The sequence below is a fragment of the Gracilinanus agilis genome, chromosome 1 (assembly GCF_016433145.1).
Source record: "Gracilinanus agilis isolate LMUSP501 chromosome 1, AgileGrace, whole genome shotgun sequence".
In the NCBI taxonomy this organism is placed as follows: domain Eukaryota; kingdom Metazoa; phylum Chordata; class Mammalia; order Didelphimorphia; family Didelphidae; genus Gracilinanus; species Gracilinanus agilis.
In genome coordinates, this window is record NC_058130.1 from 131,847,871 (window position 1) to 131,868,209 (window position 20,339).

The 20,339-nt window shown below is 38.2% G+C and overlaps 1 protein-coding gene across 1 annotated transcript in view; it reads right to left on the reverse strand.

Moving 5' to 3' along the window:
- Positions 1-20,339, reverse strand: part of GSG1L (GSG1 like) — a 364,295-nt gene that overhangs the window by 59,989 nt on the left and 283,967 nt on the right. Inside the window, exon 5 of the mRNA XM_044656746.1 lies at positions 17,712-17,879. Within this exon, the coding sequence (XP_044512681.1) occupies positions 17,712-17,879 (168 nt within the window). The remainder of the gene's footprint in view (positions 1-17,711; positions 17,880-20,339) is intronic.

Consider the following 20,339-nt stretch of genomic DNA (forward strand, 5'->3'; position numbering starts at 1 on the left):
CATACCTCCATCTTGGACCTCTGCCTCTGGAAATTTTGGCCTCAGGGCACAGTCAGCTCTGCAGATCAGCTTAATTGGCTTAATCCAGTTTATACAGAGAAGCCTCTGGAGGGCAGAGGAGCTCAGTCTCATGGAGCTGGCAGAAAATCAGATGAGCAAAAGTGCAGAGTGGACAGAGAACCAGGCTCAGCAGCAAGACAGAGACACAGGTCTCTGCTGCTTGATCCAACCTGAAAGGTATGCAGATAAAGCTGATTTCTCCAGTATAAGAGAAATATCCAACACCCTTCCCCCACCTACTCTGCTGAAACCTGTGATACGAATCTGAATGATTGGGATCCCAGGACAAAGGCTGCAACCTCAACAGAGTACCTTGGTATCTCCAAGGGAAGCTCAGGGCTCTGACAAGGCAGCTGGCAGAAAGGAGTAGAGAAGAGGACCAAGGGTAACTTCCTTCAGCCTCCATATCCTCACTTTCACCTTCAGCCTCTGCTGGCAGCTGGGGAAGATCTAGCCCCAGGGCACATTAATACAACTGGTCAGCTCTAGCAGTCAATCCAGTTAATAAGCTGAACAGAGAAGAAGCCCTTTCAGAGCAGAAAGGCCCAAATTCACAAATTCAGCAAATAGAGGAGCAAGAATACAGTGGAAAAAATATAGGTAATCAACAGAAAAAGAAAAAAGAAATTACAGTTGATGGCTTCTATTCAGGTAATGAATAAAGAACAAATGGAACAGAGAAGGACCAAGAAACACCAAGCAAAACTCAGGAAATCTAGCGAATTGGACCTAGGCTTTGGAAGAATTCAAAACACAATTCAAAAAAAATTAAGAGAGGCTGAAGAAAATTAGGAAAAAAACTTTAAAAAGCAAAATAGGTCATCTAGAAACAGAGGCATGTGAAATAAAACAAGAAAATAGTATATTCAAAGATAAAATTGACCAGCTCAAAAATGAAACAAAGATAGTAAAAGATAAAAATAATGACCTAAAAATAAAATAAATCAAAAGGAAAGGGAGAATCAAAAAGCTAGGGATGAAATTCAGTCTTTAAAAATTAGAATTGAACAACTAGAAGCAAATGACTTTACAAGGCAGCAAGAGTCTATAAAACAAAATCAAAATAATGAAAAAAATTGATGAAACTATGAAACACCTCATTGATAAAACAATGGACCTGGAAAATAGATCCAGGAGAGACAATTTAAGAATTACTGGATTATCAGAAAATCATGACCAAAGAAAAAGCCTGGACATCATTTTACAGAAAATTATCCAAGAAAACTGCCCTGATATTCTTGAACAAGAGGATAAAGTAGAGATTAAGAGAATTTGCAGATCACTTCCTGCATTAAATCCACAATTGACAATGCCCAGGAATGTTATAGCCAAGTTCAAGAACTTCCAAACCAAGTAAAAGATATTACAAACTGCTAAAAAGAAACATTAAGAAAACCATCCACATAACTGACCATATCAATAACCAACAGAAATCACATGATTACCTCATTAGATGCAGAAAAAGCCTTTGACAAAATACAAAATTCATTCCTATTGAAAACACTAGAAAGTATAGGAATAGATGTGCCTTTCCTAAAAATAATAAACAGCATATATTTAAAACCATCAGCAAGTATCATCTACAATGGAGATAAGTTAGAAGCCTTCCCAATAAGATCAGGAGTGAAGAAAGGATGCTCATTATCACCTTTATTATTTAACATTGTACTAGAAACTCTAGTGGTAGAAAGAAAGTGGTAGAAGAAAAGGAAATTGAAGGGATTAAATTAGGCAATGAGGAGACTAAACTATTACTCTTTACAGATGATATTATGGTTTGTTTAAAGAATCCTAGAGAATCAACTAAAAAGCTAGTGGAAATAATCAACAACTTTAGCAAAGTTTCAGGATGAAAAATAAATCCACATAAATCATCAGCATTTCTATATATTTCCAACATATCTTAGCAGCAAGAGTTAGAAAGAGAAATTCCATTTAAAATCACCCTAGACAATACAAAAAATTTAGGAATCTATTTGCCAAGATAAATGCAGGAATTATATGAACACAACTACAAAACACTTTCCACACAATTAAAACTAGATTTAAATAATTGGAAAAACATTAATTGCTCATGGGTAGGATGAGCAATATAATAAAAATTATAATCCTACCCAAATTAATTTACTTATTTAGTGCACTTCCTATCAAACTACCAAGAAACTTTTTTATTGAATTAGAAAAAATTATAACAAAGTTCACTTAGAACAAAAGATCAAGAATATCAAGGGAATTAATGAAAAAAATGTAAAGGATGGAGATCTAACAGCACCAGATCTTAAATTGTACTATAAAGTGGTGATCATCAAAACAATATGGTACTGACTAAGAGACAAGAAAGAAGGATCAATGGAATAGACTTGGGGTGAATGACCTCAGCAAGATAGGGTATGATAAGCCCAAAGATCCTAGCTTTTGGGACAAGAACCCACTATTTGATAAAAACTACTGGGAAAATTGGAAACAGTATGAGAGAGATTAGGTTTAGATCAATATCTCACACCCAATACCAAGATAAATTCAGAATGGGTAAATAATTTAAATATAAAGAGGGAAATTATAAGTAAATTAGGTGAACATAGAATAGTATACCTGTCAGATCTATGGCAAGAGATAGAGAATATTACAAAATGTAAAATGAATAATTTTGATTATATTAAATTTTAAAAGTTTGTACAAACAAAACCAATGCAACCAAAATTAGAAGGGAAGCAACAAATTGGGGGGAAAATCTTTATTTTAAAAAACCTCTGACAAAGGTCTAATTTCTCACATTTATAAGAAGCTAAATCAATTGTACAAAAAATCAAGCTATTTCTCAATTGATAAATGGGCAAGAAACATGAATAGGCAGTTTTCAGAAACCAAAATTATCAATAAGCACATGAAAAAGTGTTCTAAATCTCTCATAATTAGTGAAATACAAATCAAAACAACTCTGAGGTATGTTATAAGGAATATTGACCTTACAGTGTTTTGGTATTGGTATCAATAGTTGTTGGTAGATATTGGAAGGTTATTAGGTTTAATGATATCTACTTGATGACAGTTGGAGAAAATGGCTGATCTTGGCAGTTGAAAGAAATCTGCTAGAGACTGATTATACAAAAAAATCCTATTTATTCTAACTATAAGATGCAGGGAAAGAAAAGGAAAGGAAGGTATGAAATATATTGAATTTTATATATATTTCCTTAAACTAAGAATTCTAACTGAACCCAAAAAAACTCCAACTAAAAACTCCATGAAGAAGGAAACCAGGCCTACTCTAAAACTCCTTAATCTATCTAAAATATATATATCTAACTATATAAACTAATCAATATTATAAATATTCTTATATTATATCTTCAGATAATCAATTCAGCCTTCTCTGTCTTTCTCCAGTCTCCAAACTCCAGCTCTTCACAGACACTACAGATTCCACAGAAATGATTCTCTCTTCTGCCCCTTCTGGTCGACAAAGTCAGAGTCACACTCACTCTGTCTTTGAATCCTTCTTTAGTCTTTCTCAAACACACAATATTATCCCCAACCATCTATCTCCATAATCCTCAAGGAATATCAGAGGAAAACCACCAACAGTTCACCCTCTGAATCTTCAATTAAAAAAATGAGGAGAATTTCTAACTGCCCTTGCTAGGGGGATTTGGGAATTCTTTTCCCATCATCTCTTGAAGATTCCACTGTCTGAATTTAAAGGAGCTTAGCTCATTCAAACCCATCTTTCTACCCAACCACCTACTCCTACTTATCTATCAAGAAATCTCTAACTACTCAGTTAATTAAGAATTTACTTCCTACAAGTACCACCTCACACCCAGCAGATTGGCCAACATGCCAGTAAATGAAAATAACAAATGTTGGAGGAGTCGTGGCAAAATTGGAACACTAATATATTGCTGGTGGAGTTGTGAATAAATCCAATCATTCTGGAAGGCAATTTGGAACTATGTGCAAATGGCTTAAAAAGAATGCCTGCCCTTTGATCCAGTAATACCATTGCTGGGTTTGTATCCCAAAGAGATAACAAGGAAAAATACTTGTACAAAAATATTTATAGCCATGCTCTTTGTAGTGGCCAAAAAAAAAAAACTGGAAAATGTCAAGGTATCCATTGATTCAGGAATGGCTGAACAAATTGTTGTATCTGATGGAGTTGGAATACTATTTTGCTGAAAGGAATAATGAACTGGAGGAATTTCATGTGAACTGAAATGACCTCCAGGAACTGATGCAGTGCAAAAGAGCAGAACCAGGAGATCATTGTACATAGAGATTGATATACTGTGGCACAATTGAATGTAATGGACTTCTCTACTATCAGCAATGCAATGACCCAGGACAATTCTGAGGGACTTTTGAGAAAGAAAACTAGCCACATCCAAAGAAAGAATTGTGGGAACAGAAACACAGAAGAAAAACATATAACTGATCACATGGTTCAATGGGGATATGATTGGGGATGTTAACTTTAACTGATCACTCAATTGCAAATATTAATGATATGGAAATAGGTTTTGAACAATGATATATGTAAAACCCAGTGGGATTGCTCATCAACTCTGGGAGAGAGGACAGAAGAGGGGAGGAAAAGAACATGAATCATGTAATCATGGGAAAATATTCTAAATTAATTAATCAATAAAAATTTTAAAAATAAAATAAAACAAGGGGGCTGTGGAAATATATTGTATAATAATATATGTACAAATTATATCATATTACTTGCCATTTTGAGGAGGGACAGGGATGAGGTAGGTAGAAAACATGTTTTCACAAAATGTTAGAAAATGATTATAGAAAATTGTATCAACATGTAATCTGGAAGATTTTAATTAAAAATCATTTTATTTGATAATAAATAAAACAAAATGAGAGAGCTCAACTAGATGATCTCTAAATTCTCTTCTAGTTATAAAAGCCCACATTCAATGATCATTTCTTGGTATCTTTGCTCATGCTATTTCTTTCCCTCACTTTTCTCCTTCCTTTCCTTTTCCCCTTCTGATTACTTAAATCTAATGCATCCTCCAAAGCTGAGCTTACAGCCCACTGCCATGATGCTTGCTCCTCTAGTCTACATTCATCAGTAAGATAATGGAGATGAAGCCCTTTGTATACAATAAAGCATGATGTTAATGTCAATCATTACCATATTGGTACAAATATAGCATTTTCTCCAATTTGTGCTAATTTGAACATGATTGTCATTTTCTTAGAAAGAGATTGACAGGAAATTAATAAAGGCAAAAAATGAAAAGATGGTAAAAATGAGAGAAAGGAAAAGAGAGAGAAACAGAGAGACAGAGACAGAGAGAGACAGAGAGAGAGAATAATACTTTAAGAAGAGACTCAGGAGTTGGATATGGTAAGTATCCAAAAAAACCTACCAAAAAAATGAAATCAACAATACCTTAAATAGCCAAGAAACAACTGTTCATTGAGGTTTCTGAATCAGCTGTCTATGCAGACAGACCAAAGATTTGTTAGAATAAAGATAAAATCAACACCAAATTAAAAGGGATAAAGATAATAAAATGAAGTGGAGTGCAATCATAATACTTCTTTTTTTAAAACCCTTACCTTCCATCTTGGAATCAATACTGTGTTTTGGTTCCAAGGCAGAAGAGTGGTAAGGGTAGGCAATAGGGTTAAGTGACTTGCCCAGGGTCACACAGCTAGGAAGTGTCTGAGGCCAGATTTGAACCTAGGACCTCCCATCTCTAGGCCTGGCTCTCAATCCTCTGAGCTACCCAGCTACCCAGCTGCCCCCAATCATAGTACTTCTTTCCAAATAAGTAACTGATGCCTTAAAATAGGAAATAGATCAAATACAAATATCATCTGAAACAATCACTATTTCGTTAGGAAGTTTAATTACTATAAAGCAAGTGTCACAATGAGGTCAAAAAAACCCTAGAAACTGCCATAGCCGGTGAACATTTAATCTCTTGAATAGAGAAACAAGGTGGCAAAAGGTCAATGCTAGTTTAGAATTTCTCATATAAAAACCTTATGGTGCAAAATGGTTGGAAATAATGAATGGCATCAGAATACAAAGCAATGACAAATGGGGGCAGAGAAAAAGTTTACAGAAAACTTGGAGTGAGATTCAATTAAGTCCAGTTCTCCTGAGGACATTTAAAAGTGGAACTAGAAGGAAGATAACAGATAGATGAAAGTGGAAAATATCTATAAAATTTCTTTACTTCTATAATGAAAAATTTTCTCCATCAATGACAGTGGAACCAAGACCATAGAAAAGAAAGTGAAAATGGTCCCAAAGGAAACAAAAATGAGAAGAGCAGCTAGACAAAACCAAGTATACTCAGAGGATATCCTTGATGGAGACAACATCATTTTTAAAGTATTAAGGTTCTCAAGATATTTGAAAGAGAATAATCATTTATAAAGCACACACTATATGCCTGGCATTGCGCTAAAGTTTCTTTACAAATATTATCTCATTGGAGATTTACAACAACCCTGCAAGGTAAATGTTGTTTTCCTCATTTTATAGATGAGGAAAAGGAGGCAAACAAAGGTTAAGTGACTTGGTCATAATTACACTTCTTGTACGTCTCTGTGGCTAGATATGGACTTGGGTTTCCCTGACTCCAGACACCAGTTCTCTATGCACTGCTCTGAAAGAGGAAGAGATATTAAATTATTGGGAAAATCATAGAATATATTACTACACACAAAAATGCAGCCTATAAGGTTCATATATCTCCCTCCTCATCCCTAAAAAATCTTTATGATAATGATCTATGCATGTTTTGAGTTTCTTTGATGAATATATGAGAAAGGCAACTATTCATAATATTTTACATAGACCATACTTTTACAGTTATATGATCAATTAAAAGATGTATAAAATACAAGATTCAGTAAAGCCTATAATTTGCTGACTGATCACCAAAAAACCATTTGTCTTTAGCCTCAATTTAGTATAATGATGTGCATTTGGAACTGGCTAAATGAATGATCCCAAAGACTAGTGATTAATGAATTGCTGTCAGCTTGGAGGCAAGTCTCTCCTGAAAGTTCATGAGGTTCTATCAATGACTCCTTGCTTTTCGGCATTTATATCATGACTTGAATGAAAGCTAACCTAATCTGACGATTACACAAAACCAAAGGGAAGAGCTAACATATCGGTTGACAAAATTGAGATCCCAAAAGATCTTGGCAAACCAAAATGATAGAACAAGTGTAATAAAATAAAGTTAAGTAGAGATGACGTAAAATACGTCATGAAGATGTTTTAAAAATTAAGTGCACAAGCAGGAATTAGAGAGGCTTAATTAGACAACTGTATTGTGAAAAAGATTCAAGGTTTCTATCAGTCAGTAGCATGACATGGAAGACAAAAGACCTAATGCCTTTTTTTAGTCTCTTAAAAGAATAATGCTGTCCAGAACGGAGAAGTTGACAGCTCTGTTGTGCTCTTCCCTTGCCAGGCTCATTTGGAATATTGTATTCCATTTTGGATATGTCTTAGGAAGGAAAATGATCAGATGGATGTTGTCCAAAGGCAGGCAGCTTGGATGGTAAGGGAACTGTAAACTATTGACTAGGCCAGAAGATGGAGATGGTTAATGGAGAAAAGAGAAGACAGTACGGTATAATAGCTGTCTTCCATTATTAGAAAGGCTGTCTTGTGAAAGGATGCTGGAATTAGTTCTTCTTAGAGCCTTCCCCAACTCCTATTAAGTCTAGTGCCTTCCCTCTGTGAAGGAATGAATAATCTCCAATTTATCCTGTATACAGCCTACTTTGTATATATTTGTTTGCATGTTGTCTCTCCATTAGAGGATAAGCTCCTTAAGAGTAGAGTCTGCCTTTTGCCTCTTTTTTTTTTAATTCCTAGCACTTAGAACAGTGCCTGGCACATTGCTTAATAGATTTATTTTGTTTGATTGACTAGTCCCAGAGTAAAGATTTGGGAGCAGTGGTTAGAAGTTGCTAGAAGACAGATTTATATATAACATAAGGGAAAACTTCCTAACAGATTTGTTGGAAAGTGCACAAGTAGTACATTCACCATCATCATAAGGGTTTGAGCAGATATTGGATTTACAAATCCAATGGCCTTTTCTCAATTCTCATTTTTTTACCTCATTGTAGCCTTTGATCCTCTCAATGATCCTCTTTTCCATGATAGTCTCTTCTTTCTAGGTCTTTGTGACCCTGTTCTTTCTTGGTTCTTCTCCAAGCTATCATTATCAATCATAAGACCTAGGTTCAAATCCAGGCTCTAAAAATTAACTAGCTATGTAACCTTGAGCAAGTCATAGCATCTTCTTGAGACCCAATTTCCCTATTTGTAAAAGGGGAAAATATTTGTACTATTTATCTCCTAGGGTTGTTGAACAGTTGCTTTCTACCACAAATAAAAACAAAGTGGCAAAAACACTTTGTAAACCTTAAGCACTAAAGAAATACATGTTATTAGCATCATTGTTATTCAAATTCATCCATACTCTACCCTTGGCCAAGAGATTGTTCAGAGGTAAAATGGAGTTGCCCAGCGCTATCTAAATGGAAAAATTCTGGCTGTATATAGGAGTTCTGAATCCTTTTTTATTTCCTCCCACATTTTCTTACTGGAAGAAAAATACTACCTAGAGACAGAAGCTTTGGAACTTTATGTTTAGGCCACTTATCCTTAAGGAAAACAGTCAGATGTGGGTTAGAGATGGGCTAGTGATGAGTATAGCAATGAATAAGGGCTCCCAGGTGTACATGAGTCAGGGCTCTGACAAACATAATTGGAAACAATCTCCATTGGAACTATACAGGGATTCCATGAGTCAAAAGAAGATGAAAAGGTGTCCTCTGAAAATAGGAAGGCCCTGAAACTCTCAAATTCAAGAGAACAGGAACAAAAACCAAATATAAGGTGAATCAAAATAGAATATCAACAATGATACATGTAAAACCCAGTTGAAATGCTTGTTGGTTATGGGAGGAGGGAAGGAGAAGGGGAGGGAAAGAACATGAATCATGTAACCATGGAAAAATATTCTAAATGAATTAATTAAATAAATGCATTAAAAAATAGAATATCAATGAAAACAGATGAACACATGAACAGAGATATATGGGATAAGGTGGTCAGTGGTCAAAATCATGGAGAAGCTCTTGTGAAAATAGTGCTTGGTGAAGTGGAGAGCTGGTCTGAGCTCTTGTGCCACTGAGCCACGGTGGCCAATCCTGGCTGTTCTCTTTAAGGATCCAGTATGTAAAGAAAATCTTAATTCTGCTAATATGAGTACAGCACCTCTAGCAGTGGCTTCTAATCTGAGTTGATCTCCTCTTCCTGGGATTGGCAGTGGAATTTTTCAGGATCCTTTAACCATTGACCATCACAGGGCTACAACCACTGATACAGACACACTAAAGATGAAAGGAAATGGCATCGTCTCCTGTGGGTGACTTCATGGCACAGTGGTTGTCAGCGTCATCATCATCACTGTCAGTAGCACCACCTAAATCTTGCGGTGTTCTCTGAGCCCTGGACCGTAACTCCATGTAAAGGTCCTGTCTCATTCTGTTTTTATCTGCTACCTGTAGGCAGCTTTGGAATGGGAGAAGGGCTGGTGTCCTCATTAAGGCTCCTAGAAGCAGCTGCTGCCTTCTGGTCCCCAGAGCTTCACCATCCTGCCTCCTCGACTGTGGGAAGAGGCAGCACTCTAGAGCCCCCACCACGGAGGTGGAGGGAAGCCAAAGCAGTGAGGCATATGCTGTGATTATCTGGGGTCATACCACTTCTATTACTGAGGGCAGTTTTACATCTGCTATGAGGGTAGAGGAATTTTTAAAAAAGGGAACTGAGGACTTATCAATTCAGCTGAGCAGCTCTTACTCAGAGCATAGCATTAAAGAGAGCAGGGAGGTTACATGGAAACCAGCCAGATGTGCTTCCGATACAGTCATAAAACAAAATCCTTTTCAGGACCCCATTTCACACAAGAGTTTCTCTAATATCCCCAAAATGCATTTTGGAGTGGCAAAGAGATCAAGCTGTTTGGAGAGGGACTTTTATCTTTAGGCATGTACTTCCAAGCACATCTGTGATTACAGAGTTCCTTAATGGAATGGAAAACTATTTATTAAGCACTTAATATGTGTTAAGGACTGTACTAAGCCCTGAGGAAACAAATAGGAAAACAAGATAGCCTCTGCTTTGAAGGAACTCATATGGTAATTAGCAGTGGCTATGAGATAGTTAAATGGTTCAGTGGATAAAGAGCTGGTCCTGGAGTCAGGAAGACCTGAGTTCAAATCCAGCCTCAGACACTCACTAGCTGCGTGATCTTGGGTTTGCCTTAATTCACTGGAGAAGAAAATGGCAAAACATTCTAGTATCTTTGCCAAGAAAACTCCATGGACTCATGAAGAGTTAGACATGACTAAATGCCTGGAAAACAATGGCTAGCTCTAAGAAGGCTCAACTCCAGCGCATATAGAAGGGTCTGATGGACCTCAGGGTGTAGTGGGAGAGTGGATGATACAGCCTAAGTGTATTCATGATACTACAGCAGGAGAGATTAAAGGAAGTGCTTGATGAAAGTGACCTGTCGAACTGGAACCCAAGAATCCCTGATAAACTGGTTATTCAGCCTATACTCGAAAAGAGGAGGTGATAGAAGATGGCTGTGATGCTCAGGAACACTTTTCTTATCCTGAGCAGCATGTCTTCTCTGCCAGTTCTCCTCCCCACAACCCTGCAGTGGTCCTGACTCTGCCTTCTGGAGCCACAAAGAAGAAAGTTAATCCCTCCCTCCCAAGACAACTCTTGGGAGGTCTGAAGATGGTAAACACCTAGGCATGAAGTCTTCCCACCCAACCCTACTTCCAGCTAAAATTCCTTATTCCCACCAACTCACACTCACAAAAGATCACTTTAAGTTTCCTCACCAATCTGGCCCCATTTTCCTGGGCCAACTTCCTTATCTTAAAGGGAGTGCTTCATGACGGTGACTTATCAAGCTAGAACCCAAGAGTTCTGTTACTTATGTAGGGAGAGAGGCAATACAGTGGTCACTGCTGTGAAGTTGGCATTGGGCTCGGGCTGTCTCTGGGGCAAGAGCTCTGGTCTCTAAGATCTCCAAAGCATGACAAACAATGGTGAGTGGGAATAATGAAAATAATGTAAAATGGGAATAATCACACCTGGCCTGCCTTATCCCACAGGATTATTGTGAAGATAAAATAACACCATGGATGGTCAATGGTTTGGAGAAGTCAATGTACTTACTATGAAGATGTAAGAGGTTCTTATCACCGTGCTTCAGAAGTACTAGATTGTTCTCCAGACAAGCTCTGAAATGTTTGCATTCTTCATAACTATCTGCCTAATTCCTGCCCATCCTTTATGACCCAGTTCAAATTCCATCTCCTTCCCTTTTCCATGAAGCCTCTTCTATTCCCCACAATTGGAAATAATCTCCTCTTCCCCTGTGCTTTCACAACATCTCTTCTGGCCCAAGAGATAGTAAACCTCTTATTAAAATTATTTGTGCAGGATTATTGTTTTCCCCAGTGTAGGCGATATAACACATCTAGACATCTTATTTTCTCTAGAAGAGTGTGAACTCCTGCAGGACCAGAGCTGCTTTTCTCTTTGCTTTTGCATCTTTCCTGTATCTGGAATTGGGTCTTGTAGAGCAGAAATGATAATTACTCATATTTCTATAGAGCTTTTTCTTTTTTTTTTTTTTCAGTTATCTTACTCCTCATGGCCCCATTTGGGATTTTCTTAACAAAGATACTGGAATGATTTGCCATTTCCTTTTCCAGCTCATTTTACAGATGAGGAAACTGAGGCAAACAAGGTTAAGTGACTTGCCCAGGGTCACACAGTATTTGTAGATTTGAGCTCATGAAGATGAATCTTCCTGGCTCTAGACCTGGCATTCTGTCCATCGCAAAAACTAGCTGCCACTATAGAGCATTTTAGTTTACAAATTACTTCTTAGAAGTGTTATTCTCTCCATTTTATGCTTTCTCAGATTAAATGGCTGGTCTAAGATAACCCAGTTGCTAAGTGCCCAAGGCAAGGTTTGAATCCAGAGTTTCTAATGACTAGGCCTGTAGCCTTTTTGCTATGCCCATGTTGCTTTTCAAAGATGAGTTTGCTCAGTAGGTTTGTTTGAAAACTGGAAGCTGGCCAAGGCTGGCCTTAGATTCCTCTTAGGGAACAAATTTCAGCTCTGCCTCCTACTACCAGTTTAACTTTGAATGAATACATTTATCCTTTGAGGCTATAAGAAGGGTTCATCTCTCCTTCCTCTCTGCTTTCTTTTTCTTTCTCTCTTCCCTCCTTTTCTCTTTCTGCCCTCTCCCATTCTCCTTTTCTGTCTTTCTTTCTCCATCAATCTTTCCATCCCTCCTTTAGATCCTTTTCATCATTCCACCAGTCCCCAAATACACAGACATTACTGAGATCTGTGGCCTCTCTAATACTCCATCGCCCAATAATATGCATAATGCCAGTGACTTCCAGTCAAGAAAACAAGTTGGTCTTTAAATTACTTATTACCTTATAGATGAACCCAATTTATACTTGAGAATCAGTGTTTATCAAGACATGATGAAAAAAGTATTGCATTTCCAGGCATATCTGGGTGGTAATATTGGCTCTGCTCCTTTTTACCTCTGTATCCTTGGGAAAATCACTTAATCAGCCTGGGCAGAGGGTTGAAATAGATGATCTGTAACACACCTTCTTGATGTTTCCATGATCCGTAAGGACACTTTGAAACTCTGGGGTCTGATTCTAATTCTGCATCTAAGTAATTCTGTTACCCTGGCCAATCATCAGGCCTTTGGGTGACTAAGAATTCTTATCCATCCAATAGAAATAATAATGCTAGCCCCCTCTTTCTCCCAGGGTTGTTGTGAAAGTTAATTTAGACTCATATTCCCAGAGAGAACTAGAAAAGACCTTAGAGATCATCTGGTCTAGTTTCGATATTTTACAAAGAACTCAGCAACAAATTTCAATGGAGAGGTGAAGTGATTTGCTTAAGGTTACACAGCTGTTGAATTGAAGGCAATATGTATGAAATCACTTGAAATTGTTAAAAGTTCCTTGCAAAGAGGAGCTTTCTTGCCATGAGAGAGCAGAAGGAGTATCCTAGAGATTTTCTGCCTATAAATGGAGAGTTGGGGCAGAACAAAACCCAGTTTCAAATCCTATCTTTTATTGATTACCAGCTTGACAACCTTGGGCTAGATACTTCACTTTTCTGATCTCAGCTTCCTCCCGTGTAAAATGAGGAAGGATTGGACTAGATTATCTCTAAGGTCTCTTGCAGCCCTGAAATTCCATGATTTTATCATCAACACACTCAGGCAGAGTTTATCTCTGGCTTTTGGAGTGGGCTCAGAGGACATTCTCAATAGCTTTCAAAATCTAAATAAATCCACCAGGGAATCCCTGGGATTGACTATTTGTTTCACAGCTGCCCAGAAAGCCAGATAGCTGGAAAGTCAGGCAGCTGGAATGCTCTACACACTATGATCCCTTTAAACATAGAGCTAGTCATGTTAGTGAGAGGATAACTGGAGTCAGTAACCCAGTTGGGGAGCAGACAAGAGTGGGAGCCATAGAGCTAGCTGAGTAATCAATTATCCCAAATGGTCTATACTGGGGGCAGCTGGTAGCTCAGTGGAATGAGAGCCAGGCCTAGAGACAGGAGGTCCTAGGTTCAAATCTGGCTTCAGACACTTCCCAGTTGTGTGACCCTGGGCAAGTCACTTAACCCCCATTGCCTAGCCCTTACCACTCTTCTGCCTTGGAGCCAATACACAGTATTGACTCCAAGATGGAAAGTTAAGGGTTTAAAAACAACAACAACAACAACAACAACAAAATCAAATGATCTATACTTCCCTGCCTCCTCTAGCTTATTCTAAGCTTGCCGAGGTCTGCTCTCCAGAGTAAGAACCCCCTATTGAAGGAGACAGTATAATGATCCACTTGATATCTTGTCTTTACATCCCTCAAACTTTCAGTAAGACCCAGACCAATTAATACCTATCTAGGCTCAGCTTCTCTCCCAGGCTCTGGAATCACATGCAGGAGAAATATGAAGAGTTAGAAGAACATAGGAACATAAGGTTTAGGGCTGGACAGGTCCTTAGAGACCACTGAGTCCAACTAAAAAGGAGGAAACAGTCTCAGGGAGTTTAAGTGATTTGTACAGGTTCTGTCTTTGGAAATGGCTGTCATTTCATGTATGCCCTGAAAGCCAGATGACTAGAGTACTCCACACACTGATTCCTTTAAACATGGAGGTAGCTATGTTAGTGAGAGGACAACTAATTGGTATTTGAGGTCTTCCTGATGCCAAGTCTTATACTCTGTCCACAGTGATGAAATCCAACTTCATGAGAGGCAGCAAGGTATAGTAAAAAGTATACAGGAGACAGGAGAGATGGATTCAAATTCTAGCTCAGAGATATATTTCCTCTGGGGAAGTCATTCCTCTCTAGACTTCAGTTACTTCCTCTACTAGACAGGGGTAATGGTGGGGGCACAATATTTGCTCTACCTACCCCACAGGGCTGTTGTGTTTTATTTCAGTCGTTTCAGGGCAGTGCTGCTTTGAATTTGTTTTTGCTTCCAGAAAGTGGGCTTGTTTCCTCATGTTTCTGGGACCAGCCCAGTCCTTGAATAATAGCTCCAATAACTGGGGCCTTATATTGTATACTCTTGCCTGATGCAGCAGTTCCCTCAAGGAAAAGGGTTCTTCCTTGACCACTCTTCCCCTCCTCTTTGGTCCTTCCATGGACTAGTTCTCTGCTCCATGATGAGTCCCAGGTTCAAGGTTTGGATCCCAATGACTTGCTGTGCAAACTCTTTGCTCCTTCCTGCCTAAATGCTTTTCTAGAGGCTGATGTGAGTTCTCCCTCATATTACTACATATCTGCCCCGCTCCTGGAAGCTCTGTCTGCTGCCACATCAGAGAATCCCCCTGACCACCAGCCACTCTCCTACCTGGGTCTCCTCTAATTCCCTGCTGCTTGGAGAGTTTCCAATCATCTGCCCATCTCTGTGCTTCCATCTATCCTCTAGGTTCTTCCCATTCCTAGTCAGGACAATCCTTCAGGTCAGAACCAGTCTAAGCAGGGGAAGACATCCATTGTGACATATTAAAGTATCATAGAGAGGCAAAGAATCTAGGTTCCAATCTTGGATCTGCTATTTATTACCTGTGTGACTGTGAGCAAGCCATTTCAACTCTTTGACCTTCCTTTTGTAAAATGAGGTGGGACCAGAGGTTCTATAGGGTCCAGTCTAGCTCCAAATTCTATGATCCTTTGATTTCCCTATGGTCATGAGAGTGCAGGGTCTGCATATACCAGAAATAATAGGAAAAGGCAGTGAGCACTGTGCTGCTGATACTTTGTCCCAACACAGGTTCCTTTTCAGAAACTTAGTTCTTGTTTTGTTCCAAAAGATGGTCTGCCCCATTTCCAGTGCAGAGTACTGAATGAGCCCCCACCCCTACCAAATTGTGAACCTACTCACTAAGTGGCCCCTCCTTTAGTTTTCAAGGCTTGGTTACAAACTTTCATTTTAAAAAAGGAGCATATTAAGTGATGGGAGGGGGCAAGGAGCAGGATAAGATTAAGGCATTTGAAAAATGAGGTGGCTACTCTGTTCTACTAGAACAGGGATTCTTAACTTGGGGTCCATGGAGAGATTTTAGTGAGTCTGTAAATTTAGATGGGAAAAAATTATATCTTTGTTCTAACATTTTATTGTATATTTCTCCAATTGCATGTGGAAACAATTTTTGTCATTTGTCTTCTGACATTTTGCCATCCAAATTCTTTCCCTCCCTCACTTCTCCCCTCTTTGAAACAGCAAGCAAACTGATATAGGTTACACATATGCCATCATGCTATATTTCCATATGCATCATACAATTTGTTTGAATAGAATTGGCTTCCTTTGTAATCTTATGCATTTTATTTTATGCTTTTAAAAACATGATTCTGAGAAGGGGGTCTATAGATTCAGTAGACTGCCAAAGGGGTCCAGCACACATAAAAAGATTAAGACCTCCCTCACTATCACCATCCAGAAATTTAAAATGTAAAGGAAATCAGCTGAGCAAGATAGGGAGTCATTTTCCATCTTGTATCATTGCCAACTGGAGCAGCCTACAAGCAGGCTCCCCCATAGCAAGGTTTTAAAGGAAGGGGTAGAGATGAAAGGTTTTCTTTCTGGTGGATATCATTGAACAGCCATAAAAGTTTAGAGCTGGAAGGGATTTTTAGAAGTCCCTTGGTGCCACTTCTGATTCCATGCAACAATTCCCGCCTCCCCTCCCCCATATCTTCCCTTAAGTTGGTCATTCAGCTTTTGCTTAGACATTTCCAATTTAAGGGAACTCTCTACCTTTTAAACTTGTACAGGTCATTGTTGGACAGCTCTAATTGTTAGGAAGTTTTATACTGAGCTGAAATTGGACTCTATAGCTTCCACCTATTGGTCCTGCCTCTGCCCTCTGAAGCTACAAAATAAATCTACCTTGTCTTCCACAAAATAGCCCTTTGAATACGTGAAGAAAGCAATAAGTCTCTGAATAGTTCTTCTCCTAGCTAAAGAGTCTCTCTTTAACTGTTCCTTGTATGGTACAGTTTCACTACTCTGATCGCTTTCCTCTGGGCATGCTCTTAAAATGCAGTCCTCAGAAGAGGACATGACACTCCCTCCAGCTGTTGCCTGAAAGAGTAGTGAAGAGGGGGCTATAATCCCCCTTGTTCTGCGCCCTTGATATCTATGAATGCAGTATAGGATTGAATTAGCTTTATTGCAGCCACACTACCCTGTTGGCTCTGATGATAGGAAAGGGAAGAGGGGGTCACTGGCACCATTTTTCCTGTGTTGGCTACCCTGTAGGTGCAAGAGTCCAGTGGCCTTTCATGGGAAAGACATGAGTATAGGTTGATTAAAACAATATAGGAATATCCATCTCCCTTTATTCTAGTCTCTTTCATGTTTTCAAGAGCTAGGTTTTCTGAATATTTGTCCAAAAAGCAAGAATTGTTCCAAATGGATAGGCCCCTATCAAATGACTATTGAATAGTAATGCTGTCCCAAAAGTCCTGGTCTGATTGTGATTGGCAGATAATAATTCTAATAATACTGATTCATTTTTATGTGGCATTTTGCAGTTTACAAAGCAATTTCCTCACAACACTCCTGTAAAGTTATTGTCTTCATTGTATAGATGAGGAGGTTGAGGATCAAAGAGAAATATATCATGTCTAAGACCATAATATTGGTGTCAGGGCCAAGACTCAAATCCCCCAAACCACAAGATTCCAAATCCAGTGTTCTTTTGACCACCACTTTCTCCTTAGATTCATCAGGTCAGACCCTTCTACAGAAAGATGGTGCTTTGCTCTCAAATAGATTCTAACAGAGAATAGGTTCAACCAGATAAAAATAAGTAACTTAATAATGTCAAGAAGTACAGTTCAGCTTGACCTGTCCTGTCTTTCTGAGAGCATCCAAAATTTGAGAAGGTGGATTTTCTGGAATTCTCAGCACCAAAAGTGAGCTCTGTGACCTCTTTCTCCTGACTATGTATTGATGTAACACATCTGACCCCACTGACCTTTCCCGGAAGTATTTGATGGCCTCTGGGTCAATGAAGGTTGGCTCCTCCCGGAATCCCTGTTCAAACACTTTACGTTTGTGCCGGAACTCGATGACAGTCTTGGTGTAAGAGTTCAATGTGGTGACTGAGGCTGCCATGCAGCATGTAAAAGAACCCCAGGCCAGGCTACAGAAAGAGAGAAAAAATAGAGATCACAGTAAAAGAGAAGATTAAGACATCCAGGGCTGGAAGAAAAGAGAACTTACCTAGATGATGGCTAGAAACAGTCACTCTTGAGCTTTGTTATTTTTTTTCTATTTATTCTCATCTCACCTTTCTTTCCTAGAAATGCATACATTCATATATTATTGCTAGAAATTGGAGGGCCCTTAGGGATCACCTATTCCAACTTCATCATTGAAGAGATGAAGAAACTGAGGCTGAGAGCTAGGTCTAATTTACTTTGCACTATTGTCTTGGTGTCAACATATGAATCACAACTGACAGCAAGAAAACATGTTTAAGTTTTGGGACTCAGGAATCTGATAGGAAACAAACTCGCCTGAGTACATTTTTGCAAAAAATCATACCCATTACACAATTATATTCAGCAAAACATGGAGAGACTAGAAAAATATAAAGGGATATATGTGTTCCAGGAAAAGAATAACTACTTAGTCAAGAACCAGCATCAGTTATTAATTGATGTTCTGGTCTGGTCTAAGCTCAAGACAGAGGTTTCCAAGGACCTTCCTTCATGTAAGATTTAGGATCTCATATTCAGTTGTCCTGTTGTATGAATCAATGCACTTCCTTCATGGTAAGTCCATTAGATAATGATAACATTTTTAAGAGTTATATGTATCATCTTTTCATATAGGAATATAAACAATTTGACCTTATTGATTATTGACCTTAATTTTTTTTCTTATTTACCTTTTTTAACATTTATTAATATTCATTTTTTTAAAAAGTTAACATGGTTACATGACTCATGCTCCTACTTTCCCCTTCACCCCTCGCCCTCCCCCCACCCCTGGCTGATGCACATTTCCGCTGGTTTTAACATGTGTCATCAATCAAGACCTATTTCCAAAATTGTTGATCATTGCATTGGTGTGGTAGTTTCGAATCAAAATCCCCAATCATGTCTGCCTCAACCCATGTGTTCAAGCAGCTGATTTTCTTCTGTGTTTCCACTCCTGCAGTTCTTCCTCTGAATGTGGGTAGCATTCTTTTCCATAAATCCCTCAGAATCTTATTTACCTTTTTATGCTTCTCTTGAATTTTGTATTTGGACATCAAATTTTCTATTTAAGTCTGGTCTTTCCTTCAAGAATGCATGGAAACCTTCTATCTTATTAAGTAATCATACTTTCCCTTGAAAAAAAATATCATCAGTTTTAATGGATAAACCGAGTTCTCTTGCTTTCCAGAATATCATATTCCAAGCCTTCTGGCCCTTCAATGTGGAAGCTGCCAGATCCTATGTAATCCTTACTGGGGCTCCATGATATCTGAATTGTTTCTTTCTGTCTGCCTGCAGTATTTTTTCTTTGGCCTGGGAACTCTTGAATTTGTCTATAACATTCCTGGGAATTGTCATTTGGGCATTTATTACAGGAGGTGGATTTTTTTTTCAATCTCTATTTTACCCTCTTGTTTCAGAATCTTATAGCAGTTTTCTTGGATAATTTCTTGTAATATGATGTCTAGGCTTCTTTTTATAAGTCATTGCTTTCAGATAGTCCAATAATTCTTAAATTGTTTCTCCTCAATATAGTTTCTAGGTCATCTATTTTTTCAATGTGATATTTCATATTTTCTTCTGTTTCTTCATTCTTTTGACTTCATTTTATTGTTTCTTGATGTCCTGTGAAATCATTAACTTCTATTTGCCCAATTCTGCTTTTTAAAGACTGGATTTCTTCCATAACCTTTTGATCCTCCTTTTCCTTTTGGTTCATTCTACTTTTTATGGCACATTTTTCTTCATACGATTTTTGTGCCTCTCTTTCCAGTTGACCAATTTTTTTTAAGCTGTTATTTTCTTTTTGCATTACTTTTATTCCTTTTTAAATTCTTCCTGAGTGTGTGACCAACTCCCATTTTTTTGAAGTTCTTCATGTGTTTGCTTAGATCTCTCCATCTCCTGTTGGTTCGTTCTTTGCTCTTTTTCCCCATAGAAATTTTCAAAGGTCAAGGTCAAGTGTTTTTGTTTTGTTTTGTTTTGTTGCTGTTTGCTCATTTTCCCAGCCTCTTTTTGCCTGTGGACTGGGAATTCTGCAAGCTGCTTGCCAATTCTGTCTCCACTTCTGCTTACTGTAGTATATAGAATTGGGGTGATATAGTTTTTTCTAGCTTTGGCTGAATTCCAAAAGCTGTTAGGGGTTTGGAATCTTGAGGAAAGCAGTTGGCTGGATCTTCCGTGGAGGGAGGTTGTCAGTCAGCTGAGCTGCCTTGATTACCTAGCTTTAATATTGAAATTTAGCCTAGCTTTGACATATTTACTTAAGAAATTATTATTTTAGATAAACCCTTTATATCTTCCTTTCCTAATACCATCCCTGCCTTCCTTCCCTTACCTTATATGTCTGTGGAGTTAATAAAGAGAGTAATTAGAGAGGAGTTAAATCTGTAAAGGGT